At 42.9% G+C, this 13,308-nt stretch overlaps 3 protein-coding genes across 6 annotated transcripts; 1 reads left to right on the forward strand and 2 right to left on the reverse strand.

Annotated features, from left to right (window-relative positions):
• The first annotated feature begins 351 nt into the window (after positions 1-351).
• On the forward strand, positions 352-7,420 carry LOC131664437 (nuclear pore complex protein DDB_G0274915-like). Of its 2 annotated transcripts, XM_058935516.1 has the most exons (10): positions 352-889; positions 1,163-1,548; positions 1,618-2,204; positions 2,290-2,805; positions 2,879-3,634; positions 3,709-4,131; positions 4,267-4,287; positions 4,522-4,985; positions 5,069-5,777; positions 5,863-7,420. In XM_058935516.1, exons 1-10 carry the CDS (start codon positions 470-472, stop codon positions 6,045-6,047), a joined length of 4,467 nt encoding a protein of 1,488 aa, XP_058791499.1. In that variant the 5' UTR covers positions 352-469; the 3' UTR covers positions 6,048-7,420. The 2 variants fall into 2 exon arrangements, with proteins under 2 accessions (XP_058791499.1, XP_058791500.1); XM_058935517.1 differs by lacking the exon at positions 4,267-4,287.
• A 407-nt stretch (positions 7,421-7,827) lies between these two features.
• On the reverse strand, positions 7,828-9,998 carry LOC131664597 (very-long-chain (3R)-3-hydroxyacyl-CoA dehydratase). Its single transcript, XM_058935826.1, has 5 exons — positions 9,868-9,998; positions 9,656-9,772; positions 9,354-9,588; positions 9,178-9,282; positions 7,828-9,089 (listed from the first exon to the last, which is right to left on the reverse strand). Exons 1-5 carry the CDS (start codon positions 9,946-9,948, stop codon positions 8,524-8,526), a joined length of 1,104 nt encoding a protein of 367 aa, XP_058791809.1. The 5' UTR covers positions 9,949-9,998; the 3' UTR covers positions 7,828-8,523.
• Positions 9,999-10,515: 517 nt separating this feature from the next.
• Positions 10,516-13,286, reverse strand: LOC131664594 (sensory neuron membrane protein 1-like). 3 transcript variants are annotated; one of them, XM_058935819.1, is made up of 8 exons: positions 13,171-13,286; positions 12,351-12,821; positions 12,082-12,281; positions 11,813-12,018; positions 11,483-11,747; positions 11,183-11,397; positions 10,887-11,113; positions 10,516-10,818 (listed from the first exon to the last, which is right to left on the reverse strand). In XM_058935819.1, the coding sequence occupies exons 2-8, from the start codon at positions 12,698-12,700 to the stop codon at positions 10,527-10,529; spliced, it is 1,755 nt and encodes a 584-aa protein (XP_058791802.1). In that variant the 5' UTR covers positions 12,701-12,821; positions 13,171-13,286; the 3' UTR covers positions 10,516-10,526. The 3 variants fall into 3 exon arrangements, with proteins under 3 accessions (XP_058791802.1, XP_058791803.1, XP_058791804.1); XM_058935820.1 differs by having other exon boundaries at positions 12,351-12,774; positions 13,171-13,279; XM_058935821.1 differs by lacking the exon at positions 13,171-13,286 and having other exon boundaries at positions 12,351-12,508; positions 12,587-12,748.
• Positions 13,287-13,308: the final 22 nt, after the last annotated feature.

Consider the following 13,308-nt stretch of genomic DNA (forward strand, 5'->3'; position numbering starts at 1 on the left):
ATGAAGAGGTGACTGTAGATGCTCTGTGAATTGAAAAGTATTACTTATAAGTAATTTATTTTTATTAAAAAAATACATATTTTTTCAACGTTTTCCAAAGCATGAAACTTTGGTAAAATATGGTGCCTAAAATATATATGTAGATAATACAGCCTTTTATCCGTATGAGTTATTGTTTATTTTTTTTTAGAACAGTTTATTATTTATGAGAAACTTGTTGACTTACCCAAAAAAACAACAAAAATTGACCCCTTATATTTTCAAAGAGGCAGGAAGAACGCGGGAAATGACAAATAAATAAAAAAAATAGACGTCCGATGTCGTTAGTATCGCTGTATAGCTCAGCGCTTTATCAGCCGCCTTGGCGCCTTAGCAGTTTCGGTGGCCTCGGCGATGAGCATCTCGTGGCGCCCGCGACGTGTAAAGGTTACGACGCGGGTTGTCATTAGTGCGTGTGGTGTATAATAGAATGTGGAACGGCGCCGAAGGCGCCGAAACCGGCACTGTAAACCAGAGAGGCATTTACCTTTTGATCGGCGCATTTCTCTTTTGCGTGTTACTCTATAACGCTTGGGGTCCACTGCTCATCGTCACCCTTGCCCTCGTCGTCGTCGTGCACACGTGTTACTCGCTTCTCGTCAACGACAGCTTATTCGCACCATACACTCTCGTGTTACTCGGTCATGCCAGACAAATAGTTTGGGAATTGGCCGTAACGCTCAGATTGTTGACTGTTCAAGCGATTAAGAAATTCAAAAAGTTACTGAGCTACCTCAGGACGCATTACAACACTTGGTCAACAAGACAATCTGTTGTAAATACTGTCGGCATTAATATTGACGAAGACATGGACAGCAGACACAGGCGAACCTACAGTCTCAGCACTACGGTAAATGATTTTTTTGGTTTTTGCACACAGAGATAAGGCAATGTTTATAAATTGTCAGCTATTGGCGAATATCGTTCATGATCTTTGCAGATGTAATCTTGATCATTTGCATTAAACTCAACGCTTTTCAATAGTTTTATTAACACAGCCAACTTGTCTTATTTGAGGTTATATTTCTCTCATCCTTGACGTGTTTCAAACTGTACATGCAACATTTCACAAAGCTATGCAACCTACTTGGTATATCACAAATTTGTATTATCTTTTTAACAGGGGAATGAACTAATGAATCAAGTTAGTCCAATAGGCAAAGACCAATATCACACATTTACCTTCAATGGGGCTCGTGATATTGCTAGGACTTCCACTCCTCTATCTAAAGGCTCTACATGGAAAAAGGATGTTCAACCAAATGGAGACTTAGGATTGTTTGTACATTCGAGCACTCCCATGATCAAGAAGCAGTCACCAACAAGAACTGAGAATTCACAACCGTCACCATCACAAATACGTAGTGATGAGTCATTATACGGACCAAAAGGCTCACCTTGGGGAGCAAGCAGTAGTCCCAAAACAAGGAACAGGCCCACAGGCATTAAGACTGTGCAAACTGTAGCTGGTCCCCTTTTAGCATCTACTAGATACAATATTGATCCTAAGTGAATATAACAAATCTTAATATTAAATCAAACTGATAAGTTATTTATTTGTAATGTATTCCTTTCTAGGTTATATACAGATATAAGTTCACCAGGTCTTACATCACGTCTTACAAAATATGCAGCTGAAGCCAGTAATAAGTTAACTCATCAATCTCAATATGGAGCAGGACAATTTCCAAAAGTTAATCTCAATGCAAGTCCTATACCCGTGTTGAGTCCTAAGGTTGCAAGAGCAAGAATTCCAGTAACTGTTAGAATTGCACCACCAGAAATAGTCTACTATTCATCTGTAGATACGCATCAAGAAAGGCCCAATTCTTCTCCGCAGGAACTTGAAGAATCAAAGTCTTTAATTAGTATTGCCAAGTCACTAAAAAAACTTCCACTCAAACGACACACATCTAGAGAGGATATCATGCTGGATTTAGCTAAAAAGCAACGTTTTGAAAGGATTTTCGATGGTGAATTAGAAAATTTGGAAGAAATGATGCAGAAACGTACTAGAGAAGAATCAACAGCCTCGGATGAGGATGGATCACCTCAGTCAAAAAATGAAAGACCATTGAAGAGATCCAAAGCATCTTCCTGTCACGATGTCATTAATTCACTCAGTTCAAGCACAAGTGTCTACACTGGCATTAAGAGAAAAGCAAGTGTGTACATTTTTTAAACTCCACCATCTTTTACCTTATCATAATTATTTTACAAATTATACTAATAGCTTATATTATTTCTTAGTGGATACATCTCGCTGTAATACTCCAAGTGTTGAGAAGCATTTCAAACCCTCTACAACCTCTCCCACAAGGAGTTTATCTTTAATTTTACCATCTACTAGAGAATTAGCGAGGTCAAAAGAGCAGCTAAATGTGAAAGTTCCTGTAATTAATAAAGATATCTCGCCTGAAAAACCCAAGGAGAAAAACTTGGAAATTACAAAGCCTGATTCTCCAGAAAAATCAAAGTCTAAATTACATAATACTTTGAATTTACCAACTCCGAAAGTTCGAAGAGAAATTCCGAATATTCCAGCAGCTATTAAGCCACCAATTAAACTTACGGATAAGCTGTTCATGAGAGCTGAACCTCAAGCTAATGAAAAAATTAAATATTTGATTGAAGAGCAAGGTAAAGTAGAGGCGAAGTTCACGACAGATGACAAGGAAGAGATTAAAAAAGAAGATATCGTTAACATGAGACAAAACAGTATGCGTTTGAGACTTCAGAGTATGTTTGATGCTATTTCTGGAAAATGTAAGTTTTCTTTTTATTTTTTTACTATCAATTTAGGGATTATTTTCAAATTCTAATTCATATTCATTTACAGCAAGTAAAATCGATCTAGATGTTGTAATTCAAGCTGAGGAAGTGAATCCTCCAACTACCTCATCTTATACTTCCCTCAGCAGTCAGACTTCAACGACGACGGTGAATACCTCGCCAATTACAACAACAATGGTGCCGATTTTAAAGACGGACACGGAGACCAAGTCTCCGACGAACAAGCATGTTACTTTCAATCTTCCATCCTCATCATCGTCATTAAGCAGTACCGCTAGCACGGTTTCAAGTATTGCTACAGAAACCAAGCCAGCTGAAACGAAACTTCCGACTTTAGTTCCGAATTTGAACTTTGGCTCAAGTACAAGTATTGCGCCGACGTTCAATTCTGGTAGTAATGTTACAACGACTGCGTCAAATTCCGCGCCCACATCAATAACGACCAGTAGCTTTTCCTTCCCGACAAGCAGTAGTATAGAATCATCAGTTACTTCACCAAAAACTACGATCAACACAGCGAAAACAACTGCAAGCTCAAGTATTAGTACTTCGCTCTTCACTATCAAGCCAACTGAAACGAGTACTAGCACGACGTCAAATTCTACGATTTCGTTTGGTGCTACTGCATCTAAGGCAGTTACATCAGCATCAACTGCTGTGTCATCTGCAGCGCTAACAGCCGGATTTTCTATTCCATCTACCGTTACTAAAACCACGGAGTCAGATTTAAGCGGTGTTAGCTCTTCAACAGCAACATTCGGAAACACGCTGACAAAGAGTCCGATCACCATGTCTCTTACACGTTAGTGTCATTTTTACTTGGTAAAATAATTTGTTTACTTTCAATCATATCAATCTGTATCACGATAATTTTAGAAACTACGACCTCGTTACCAAGCTTTGGAAGTAGCAAAAAAGAACCAATTTTCTCCTTTGGTGCGTCATCGTCAACTTCCAGCATTGCTCGAGCCACCACCGCTAGCCAACCACCTGCGATATTCGGTTCGACGACAACATCAAGTCCGATGTTCTCAGCTGGAAGCAATAATAATCCACCAACCGTTTATAATGCTAATAATGCTACCATAACTACTACGTCAACACCTGCTGCTACTACATCCATGTTTAACTTTGGAAGTACTAGTAAATCACCAGCTACATTCTCGTTTGGTGCTTCGACTGCTCCTGCTGCTACGACTACTGCAACTACTATAACTCCTACTTTTGTAAGTGGCACTGTGACGGCTACGGGTTTTGGCGCTTCGGCTGCTACTGGTGCTAGTAATCCTACTGTTACAAGTAAGTTTTAATTCGCTTTCTTCTAGTACTGGATAAGTCTTTTTTATGAAATTTTTCCAAATTTTGAGCAAGGTTTTTTGTATATTTATTTTCTATTGCTATTGCTATTACAATTTTTTTATTTTTTTCGTTTAGGTTTCTTTGGTACACCGCAGTGTATGTATATTATTTTATAAAAAGATAGCTAATCTATTTGCAACACCAAAACGTTCATAATCAACTAACGATAATATTTCTTAATACGCATTACGATGATTTTTTCATTAAATTTCATTATCGTTGTATCAAAAATAATTGCTTTTCTATTTGTATTTTAATATAGCAAGTGCCTGCTTAATCAATACTTAAAAGATTTTAAACAGATATTAATTGAATTTTCCCATAATTTAGCATTAACTCCGACGTTTGGCACACCGACGCCATCAGTCTTTGGTGGGAAAACTAGTGCACCGAGTCTGTTCAGTAGTTCATCGTCCACCACCACCGCAAATCTGATTTTCAAGTCTCCCAGCGCACCGGTTACTTTTGGAGCACCACAGCCAACAGCAATAACAACGGCAGCAACTACCTCAATTTTTGGTGGTTCATCAAACAGTGCGAGTTTCGGTGCCACACCAGCTACAACATCAATACCTAGTTTATTTGGTAATACAGCGGCCCCGGCTCCCAACACAAGTTTATTTGGTAATGCATTAACGGCAACAACGACGCAACCAGCATTCGGAAGTACCCAGTCGTCTAGCATTTTCTCCGGCGCGAATGCTACTACAGCTGGGACGACGTCGATCTTTGGAGCGACGGCTTCTTCTGTGCCTAGTGGCGGATTGTTTAGCGGATCCAGTCTCACGAATCAGGTAATGGAGAAAGAGCTGATAAATGAATTTTAATTAATGTATGATAATAGAATAAACACATGAAATTTTAATTATTCTTTTAGACACCAGTGACAAATCCAGCTGATACTAGCAGCATCTTTGGTCAAGCAAAGTCACCAACGCCAATATCATTTGGTGGTTCAACATCGGCCTTCGGCTCGACCACTGCAACTTTTCCAGCACCAAACGTTACAAGCTCAACGTCGGCCTTTGGTGCAACATCGCCGGCATCTAGTAGTTTACCAGCTTTTGGATCGATAAAGTCCACGCCACAATTTGGCACGCCAGCTGCTACTCAACCATCGATAACTAGTCCTGGAACGTCAATTTTTGGCTCAACATCTAGCGGAAATAGTTTCGGTGCAAACCCTGTACCCGCGTTTGGGGCTAACTCCAACGCTACCCCAACATTTGGATCGACTACTTCGACAGGCAATACTTTTGGTATGCCATCAGCAAATTCCAGTGTACCAGCCTTTGGAGCTTCCAACACACTCAGCTTCGGCTCTGCTACTAACAACGTTACATCACCTTTTGGTGCAACGCAACCAGTGACTACTACTACGCCTTCACTGTTTGGTAACGTGGCACCGGCAGGTACTTCCACAACTTGTGCAAGTAGTACTTTTAGCTTTGGAAGCAATCAGCCAACACAACCTGCAACTGCACAATCTACTGGTGGATCGTTCCCTTTTGGATCGACGACGGCCAATGCTGGCAGCAGCTCCGGAGTTTTCCAATTTGGTGCTGCTAGTAGTGCAGCTAAGCCAGGTTAATTTGTTAATGTGACAAATTATTCAGTTTTTGTAATCGTTACTGAATTGGTATCAAATGTGTTTTGCTTTACTTCTTGCAGTCGGATTCAACTTCAATGCACCAACCGCGGCACCGCAAATTAATTTCACGGGCAATACAACAGCAACGCCATCATTCAATGCTCCAGCACCAAATTTCCAACCACCTGGAACGAACATGTTTAGCATAGGTTCAGGTTCGTCGACACCTCGATCGCGAACCAGCCGCGCCAGGCGGCAGAGATGATGGAGAATTTAACGGGCTGACTCTATACGTTCTCTGTAGTCTCTTATATTCTAGGCAATTTTTTTTCTTGTACCGAAGGAGATTAAGTGCGAAATAACGCTACTTTTTTTCTTTTTTCTTTATTACTTTTTTTAAATAACGAAAGAAAGGGGTTGTAACCGGGTTAACGTATTATAATTGACTCTATCCGCGTACGCGGACGTACACACTGCCCTCGTAATTTTTTAATCGAATTAGTCAATGAGTATAATGAAAGTGATACCTCAGTTTACGTACTTGGGATGAGCCCCCTTTTTTCTTAATAAAATGGCAAGGTCAACGAACGTATCACCGTTTATTAAATATAATGTGTTCATACGTCGACGTAAAGAGGTGAGGTTCGTTGACGGTGCTAGTTTTACTTGCCACATGGGTACACGGTTGGGCTCGATGTACATACTAAGAAAATTTAAGTAGACCAAGTAGCAAGGAGTAGCATTTATAAATAAAATTTCTGTACAATTACTCAAGCAAAGATGAATTGAATGAATGATTCTTCCTGTGTACAAAAAAAAAAAGAAAACATGACTGATGAAAAGCATGCATCATTAAAGAGAAAGTAAATATTTTTTATTAATTATTTCATTACTGTCCAGATCAAGCTCAAAGCTTTAAGAAAATTCAATGGCTGTTCTAAGACGGCCATTGTTTTTTGTCGGACTGTGACTAGATTGTAATTTATCAAGTGCAAAATGAGATAAGAGTAGGAGGAATGATTCGTCGACTAGAGAACAATTGTGGTTTTTTCTTCTTTTCTGCGTCTAACAACGTGTAATGATTTCTGATTACACTTTGTTTGATTTATCTTAAGCTCGTTCAGATCAAAATAATTATCTTAATCTTGTCTTATTGTTATATAACGAAACAAGACCAAGGAATGTTTGATGCCAAGCTCATCATGGAACTTAGTGTTAAGATTGTTTAGTCAATAAGGATTTGATGTAACGTCTAAGCACTTGAAGGGGAGCTTAAGATTTTTAATAACTTTTTCTAGTAAGGCAAGGCGTAGTAATATTAATCATATTACAGAATACCGTACTTTACCATATTATTAATGAAAATAAAACATATTCTTGTACTGTCTACATCAAAACTTGTCTTGCTTACTTTTCTTATGAAAAACTTTCCCTGAAAAACTTCATTTATTTTTACTTTATTATTATTTTATTATTTTATTTTCCTTTATAATTTATTTATTTGATTGTTTGAGAATATTCGATGTATTAGCACTGTATCATTTGTTTTTACGTAGATTGTTGAAGTATATATGTTTTAATGAATAATCCCGTGACCAGTTTTGTGGAATTTTAAAAATTGTTATGTTTTTACTTGAAAGTTTGTTTTGTTAGGACAAAATTTTTTTATTTGATACAATTTTAAACATTGAATAAATTATTTACTTCAACAATTAAATCGAAATCCTCGAATTTTTGTAAGTATCAAATTTGATGCTCCTATTTTTAACAATAAAGATAATTTGTATAACTTCATTTTGATTCATTGTGCCTTCACACATTGAATTATGATAATACTATACAAAACTATTTATTAGCGCTTGATTTAATTTAACATCAAATTTTAAAGGTATTTTATAATTTCAACAACCTAATATTAAAAGTAATATAATTTCAATTTTTGAGGCCTAATTATTACGGAAAAGGTAAAAACTTCAGACAACTGATTAATTCATTGCTTAACTTTCTCCATTTGTTAAGAAAGAAAAGTTTATTTGGGCATCACTTCTTTACAAATTTTTAAATAGCCCACTTAGAAATATGTAATAACGTAGTTTACTTATAACTAAGTAGCCTTTTAAATACATACTACAATAGGGTACACTCGTATCTTTGATTTTTTGTTAATCATCTTCAATATTTTTACATGTTTATAAGAACACATTGGTAGACAATACAATAACAGTATTTCATAACATAATTATTTAAATTTTTTATTACATTACGTGCTCAATATACAAATATGAATTATTAGTTCCAAAATTTGATCACTGTTTCAAAATCGATATATAATACGATTTATTGGATACAATGTTTTTCATAAAACTTACTTGATAAAATAATTTGTTCTTTAATAGCTAAATGCATCTTCTGTTATTAATAACAATATGTGAAGTTAATACATTTTAGTTGGAAAGAGTTGAAATACTTTAGAAAAGTTCTATCACTATTACAATATTGATTTTTACAAGAAACTTGTAAAAAATATCGATTGTTAACAACATTTATTGATACGATTATTTTAGGACCCTATTTTACAGCTCCTTTTTAGCTTTCTAGAATTAATAACAAATTGTTTTGTCTTGTTAAATGTTCTTAAAAAATTTTGACTCACTTACAAAGTTAATTAAACTTTCAACTTTTTGCTCTAAAATTATACTTAAAAATTGATTACAACTTTTAAAAGCTATCCCTGATGTGAATTATTGGTTTTTTTTTTTAATTTTTGGTTTACTAAGTTTCTTGTAACGAACACTGTTCATATGTGACATCATAGCAAACATGCCTGGTATACACAGCATGAGCAAGTAAATTTTCATAAAAGTTGGAAAATGAAACGCGAAATTCCACGAATTTGGCAAACTAACATTGAATTTACCAGTTTCCTCAAAGTAAGGAATATTTCTAAGAACAATTATCCCTTCAAATACAAATCCAAGTGGATACAATGGCATCCATATAGTATATCTAAGCCATGTCAAAGTAGGCATTTCAATATCCAATAAATGTGTAATGTAATAGGGATATCTAACAACTTCTATTATAGTCCATACTAAGAAAAGGTAAAAAACAACTGGTTTAGTCTGCATTCTCTCTTCAGCTTCAATCATGAAAAATAATATAAATGCACGACCACCAACTTGTAGAAAAGCAATAAAACAGCTGCCTTTTGTGTATCCAAATAAGGGATGCATAACTTCTAAAAATTGAAGTAAGTGTATAAATTTCATGGGATTACCAACAGCTTCGTAAGTTTCTTTCATTGAATCTGTAAAAGCAAAGTAAATATTTTAGCTTTTATTTTTATTTTATGTTTATTTTACACAAAGAATATTTATTTATTTTTAAAAACACACCTGGACCATCACGATAATATCTTATAGCCATCACAGAAACAACGTATATGAATCCAATACATTGGAACAAATTATAAAATATCAGGTAAACTTTCTTCATGTCCTCTGTAAGGGTAAATAAATATCATTGGTCAAAGGAGGTCCTAAAATAACAGTTGAACTTGTAATGGACAAACCTTTCCTATAACCCAATTCCTCTAAATGTACTCTGTCATAGAGATCAGGATAATCCTGACAAATATCACGCATAACTTCTTCTGTATCATCCGTATCTTCACTCTTCCATTTGTCAAAATCAATTTTGAGCCAGGATGGCTTTTGTGGCTGACCCGTTAATCTTGGCCACCAGCTTTTTGACCTTTTTTTTAACACAAAATCCACCTGCCTATCGATCACCTTATAATCGCTGTCCTATAGAACATCACATACTTATCAAGATAATATTAGTCCAATTTTCATACAGTATAGAAAAACTCACATCAGGATCAATTTCTGAATGTAAATCCAGTGTAAACCCATATTTATTTGAGCCTCTAGCACCTTGCCCGTACGCGGAGAATTTAAGCTTCTTATCTTCAAGATACACATCAGGATCCTGAGGGGTGAAAGTCAGATTCGCTGGATAAAACCGTCTCACGGAAAAAATCTTCTGCTGGATATGTATACATGTAAGGAAGCGAATAAGCCTACCTTGACGTTGGTCAGATCAATCTTGAGGGTAATCTTATTTTCCGTCTGCGCCCAGAAGACGAAGGGCGTGAAAACGTCCATCTTATCAGCAAGGTAGATCCCCGGGCATTTTAGACTTGTTGAGCTAACAACTCGATATTCGTCGGTGCTTGATAAGCAATTGATAATTGCGACCGGTCGAACGTGTGCGCGATGTTGCAGCTGCGTGTATTTATCGCGCCAGTAGCCTATATATATACGTACGCGAGAAGCGCGCGCGGTTCTGCGCAAGTGCAAGCTACAGCCGCGTGGAATCCGAGTGCGCGCGGCTTGCGCTGCGCTTGACGGCAGCGACCGCCTCGCTCGGCAAATTAATTGGCTTTTGAAAATATACAAGTCGAGCGGCTAATCAAAGACGTTTTATGGTGCGTTATGTCAACGTTTTCTCTCGATACAATAGTGACCGTTGCGGCTGGGTTTCTTCGGAGACGCACAGGTCCATTATCTACTAATCGAAGTAACGAACGTGCACAGTTATTATTCGAAATGTGAACATCGTGATATATATTTCAATTGCCCGAAATAGGCCGAGGATCAATTATAAACACAATTAATATTATGTAATTTCGGCTACGTAATATTTTAGTTGGTTTGCTGGAGCAAATTGGATGCGAACAACGTCAATCGACAGTCGGCGGCATAGCGGCCGGCCTAATAGCGCTCAGCAACCTGGCGATGTTGTATTTGCCGTGGTCGTCGACGACGCCGGCAGCCGCAGTTGCGGCCGTGGCCGGCCGCTCGTCCGGACCGGCGGGAGCCGCGTTTGCGGCCGTGGCCGCGCGCTCGCCCGGACCGGCGGCGGTGTCGTCGTCGGCCGCGGCCGCCCTCCTTCTCCTCCTGGCCGCGTAGCTCGCGAACGCCGCCAGCAGGCACAGCACCGATCCCGCGGCCATGGCCGCGTACTGGAAGAGCCTGCGCGCCCGGGCGAGTCACCAACGGGGATCGACACAGGAGTGGTCGCGCGACGCGCAAACACTCACGCCACCAGCCTCAGCAGCAAGTAGCCGATCTTGATCTTCAGCACGAACAAGTCCGGCAGAGCGACGATCTCGTCCGTCCAGACCAGTGGCAGCATCGCGTAGCTGTAGTTGCGCATCAGCCGGAACTTGTCGACGGGCATCAGCTGCATGTTGAACTGGGCGCGCACGTGGGCGCGCACCGGCGAGCCAGTCAGTGGGTCCAAGTCGACGCGCGTCTGGTGCAGCTCCTGCGGCGAGGAGGCAGGCAGCGATCGACAGGTGCGAGAGGACCGAGCTGCCGGACGGCGGGTGCCTACCTTGTCCGGGTGCAGACCGTCGACCGCGGTCAGGTAGTAGGGGTCCGCCAGGTAGAAGTGCGGGTTGGAGAGGACGATGGGCACGCGCAGGCACTTGTACAGCTCGAACACGCCCCGGCGCAGGCAGTCGCGCGGCGCGGCGCAGTAGCAGCGGTCCTCGGGCGTGTGCTGGCCGTCGGTGCCGAGGTCGCCGGTGTAGCGCAGCAGCTTCAGTCCTGCGGCACACGGCGCGCCCGTGAGGATCGCGGCTGCGAGCGGCCCTCGGACGCGTGGGGGGGGGGGGGGGGGGGGGGGAGTCACCGTCGATCTCGACTTGGGCCTCGTAGACGAGCGACAGCCTGCGGCAGATGGCCGGGTAGACGAGGGCCAGCCGCTTGTTGCGCCGCCTGCTCATCAGCGGCGGGAAGATGGTGCCGTCGGTGCCGGCGAAGGCGTCGCAGCGGTCGTCCCGCCAGGTGGACAGGTTGGCCGCGCCGTCCACCTCGACGATCCGGCCGAGGTCGGCGAGGCGCCGCGAGCCCCGCGCGATGCGCACCCTCCTCTGCGCCGGGCTCGAGCCGTTTCTCTGCGGTCGGCAGCGCTTGCGATTGGACGACGGCCTGGCCGCCACGCGGGCGCGCCCATACTCACGAAGCCGAACAGCGACGCGTAGTAGACCTCGCCCCTGTGCTCCAGGAAGTGCGCGTACTTGTCGCGGATCTCGTTGCAGATGAGCCTGCCGAAGTAGTCGTCCACGCCGGCGCAGGGGATCGGCAGGCCGTCGAACAGCAGCGTCCTCACCGGCAGCTTGTAGAACAGGTTGCGCGGCGCGCCCAGTATCGCGTCGATCGCCCGAGCTGCGCAGAAGTACGATCGGCTCTACGCGTCGGCTACACGGCCGCGTGGCGCGTCGCTCTTACAGGTGAAAGAGGCCTGCGAGGGCTGCTCCCTCAGCGGCCCGCCCGCCACGCCCAGGATGAACAGGTGCGGGAAGAACACCTCCAGCTCGTCGGACAGGCCGTTGCTCTTCCTGCGGTTGTAGAAGTAGGTGTTCTCCAGCACGTAGGACAGCGTGTCGTCCTTCTCGTTGTCCGCCTGGTCGACCTTCTCCTGGAACGTGCTGCTCGGGTGCCGGAGAGCGGCGTTACCTCGCGGTCCAGCCGAGCGGCCGCGGCTCGCCGTCACTCACTCGTACACGAACGGGCCGACCTCCCGGACGATCGGCTTGGCTCCGCGCTCCACCTCCGCGGGATTCGTCACGTTGAACACGTACACGTGGTTCTCGATGACGAACGGCAGCTTGCTCCACAACTCTCTCATGGGCCAGCCGCTCCTCAGCGACAGCTTCTGGGCGCAGGCCAACAGTCCCCGTGTGTATTGCGGGCGCTCGAGTCGACTCGCGAGCCCGAGCCGGGATTCACTCACTCGCTTCAGCGCGTACTTGAGGAGCGGCAGCGTCAGGGCGAATCGAGTCAGGACGCCGGTGGCGAGCAGGAGGAGGCCCGCGAGGCCGACGACTCGGGATCGCTGCATCGGCATCGCCGCGAGTGCCGCGGCGGCGCCCTTCCAAGTCGGCCGAGCGGCCGGTACGCGTGCGCCGATCGAGGACGCGCCTATAGCCCCGCGAGCCTCTTACTAGGGCAAATCGACGTGACCGCCGCTGATAGGCGCGTGCACGATGATTACGCGTGCGTTGAGAGCGCTTCGCACCGCCGCACGCGCTAAATTTCACGAATTATTCACGCGACGGCCGATCGATTGCGGCTTATTTATAGCCGCCCAGCGGAAAGCTGCAAGCAAGAGCGAACGCGTGGAGCATCGCTTTTCAAGTGCGATTCTCATTTAACTATATCCTTGTTGTTATTTTTATTTGTTTTCTTTTCTAATCAAAAGAACAACGACAAAAATTATTTCAATTTTCCGAACGAACGACGCGCTCTCGAGTTTTCGTCGGTTCGTTAAGATCCTCGACGCACGGCAGTCGTTCTTAGGCGGAAAAACAGTCGTACCTGTGACCGACAGTCGTACCAAGACGAGCGGCGCAGTCAGATCAGCCAGCGAAATCAGAGAGAGAGAGAGAGAGAGAGAGAGAAACTCAGCTCGTTCGGTCTGGTATCGGACGCGCCACTCGGCCGCTACTGGCTGAT

The sequence above is a fragment of the Phymastichus coffea genome, unplaced genomic scaffold (assembly GCF_024137745.1).
Source record: "Phymastichus coffea isolate CEN01 unplaced genomic scaffold, Cenicafe_Pcof_1.1 PCOF00044, whole genome shotgun sequence".
Lineage (NCBI taxonomy): Eukaryota > Metazoa > Arthropoda > Insecta > Hymenoptera > Eulophidae > Phymastichus > Phymastichus coffea.

Coding starts and splice junctions, on each gene's coding strand:
- LOC131664437 (XM_058935516.1), top strand. CDS start 470: ATGTGGAACGGCGCCGAAGGCGCCGAAACCGGCACTGTAAACCAGAGA. Junction 3,635..3,708: donor GATCACCATGTCTCTTACAC/GTTAGTGTCATT, acceptor CGATAATTTTAG/AAACTACGACCTCGTTACCA. Junction 4,288..4,521: donor TTTCTTTGGTACACCGCAGT/GTATGTATATTA, acceptor CCCATAATTTAG/CATTAACTCCGACGTTTGGC.
- LOC131664597 (XM_058935826.1), bottom strand. CDS start 9,948: ATGGACGTTTTCACGCCCTTCGTCTTCTGGGCGCAGACGGAAAATAAG. Junction 9,773..9,867: donor TTGATCTGACCAACGTCAAG/GTAGGCTTATTC, acceptor TTCACCCCTCAG/GATCCTGATGTGTATCTTGA. Junction 9,090..9,177: donor ATATTATCGTGATGGTCCAG/GTGTGTTTTTAA, acceptor TTGCTTTTACAG/ATTCAATGAAAGAAACTTAC.
- LOC131664594 (XM_058935819.1), bottom strand. CDS start 12,700: ATGCCGATGCAGCGATCCCGAGTCGTCGGCCTCGCGGGCCTCCTCCTG. Junction 11,398..11,482: donor GGCCCAAGTCGAGATCGACG/GTGACTCCCCCC, acceptor CGTGTGCCGCAG/GACTGAAGCTGCTGCGCTAC. Junction 11,114..11,182: donor ACGGTCTGCACCCGGACAAG/GTAGGCACCCGC, acceptor TCCTCGCCGCAG/GAGCTGCACCAGACGCGCGT.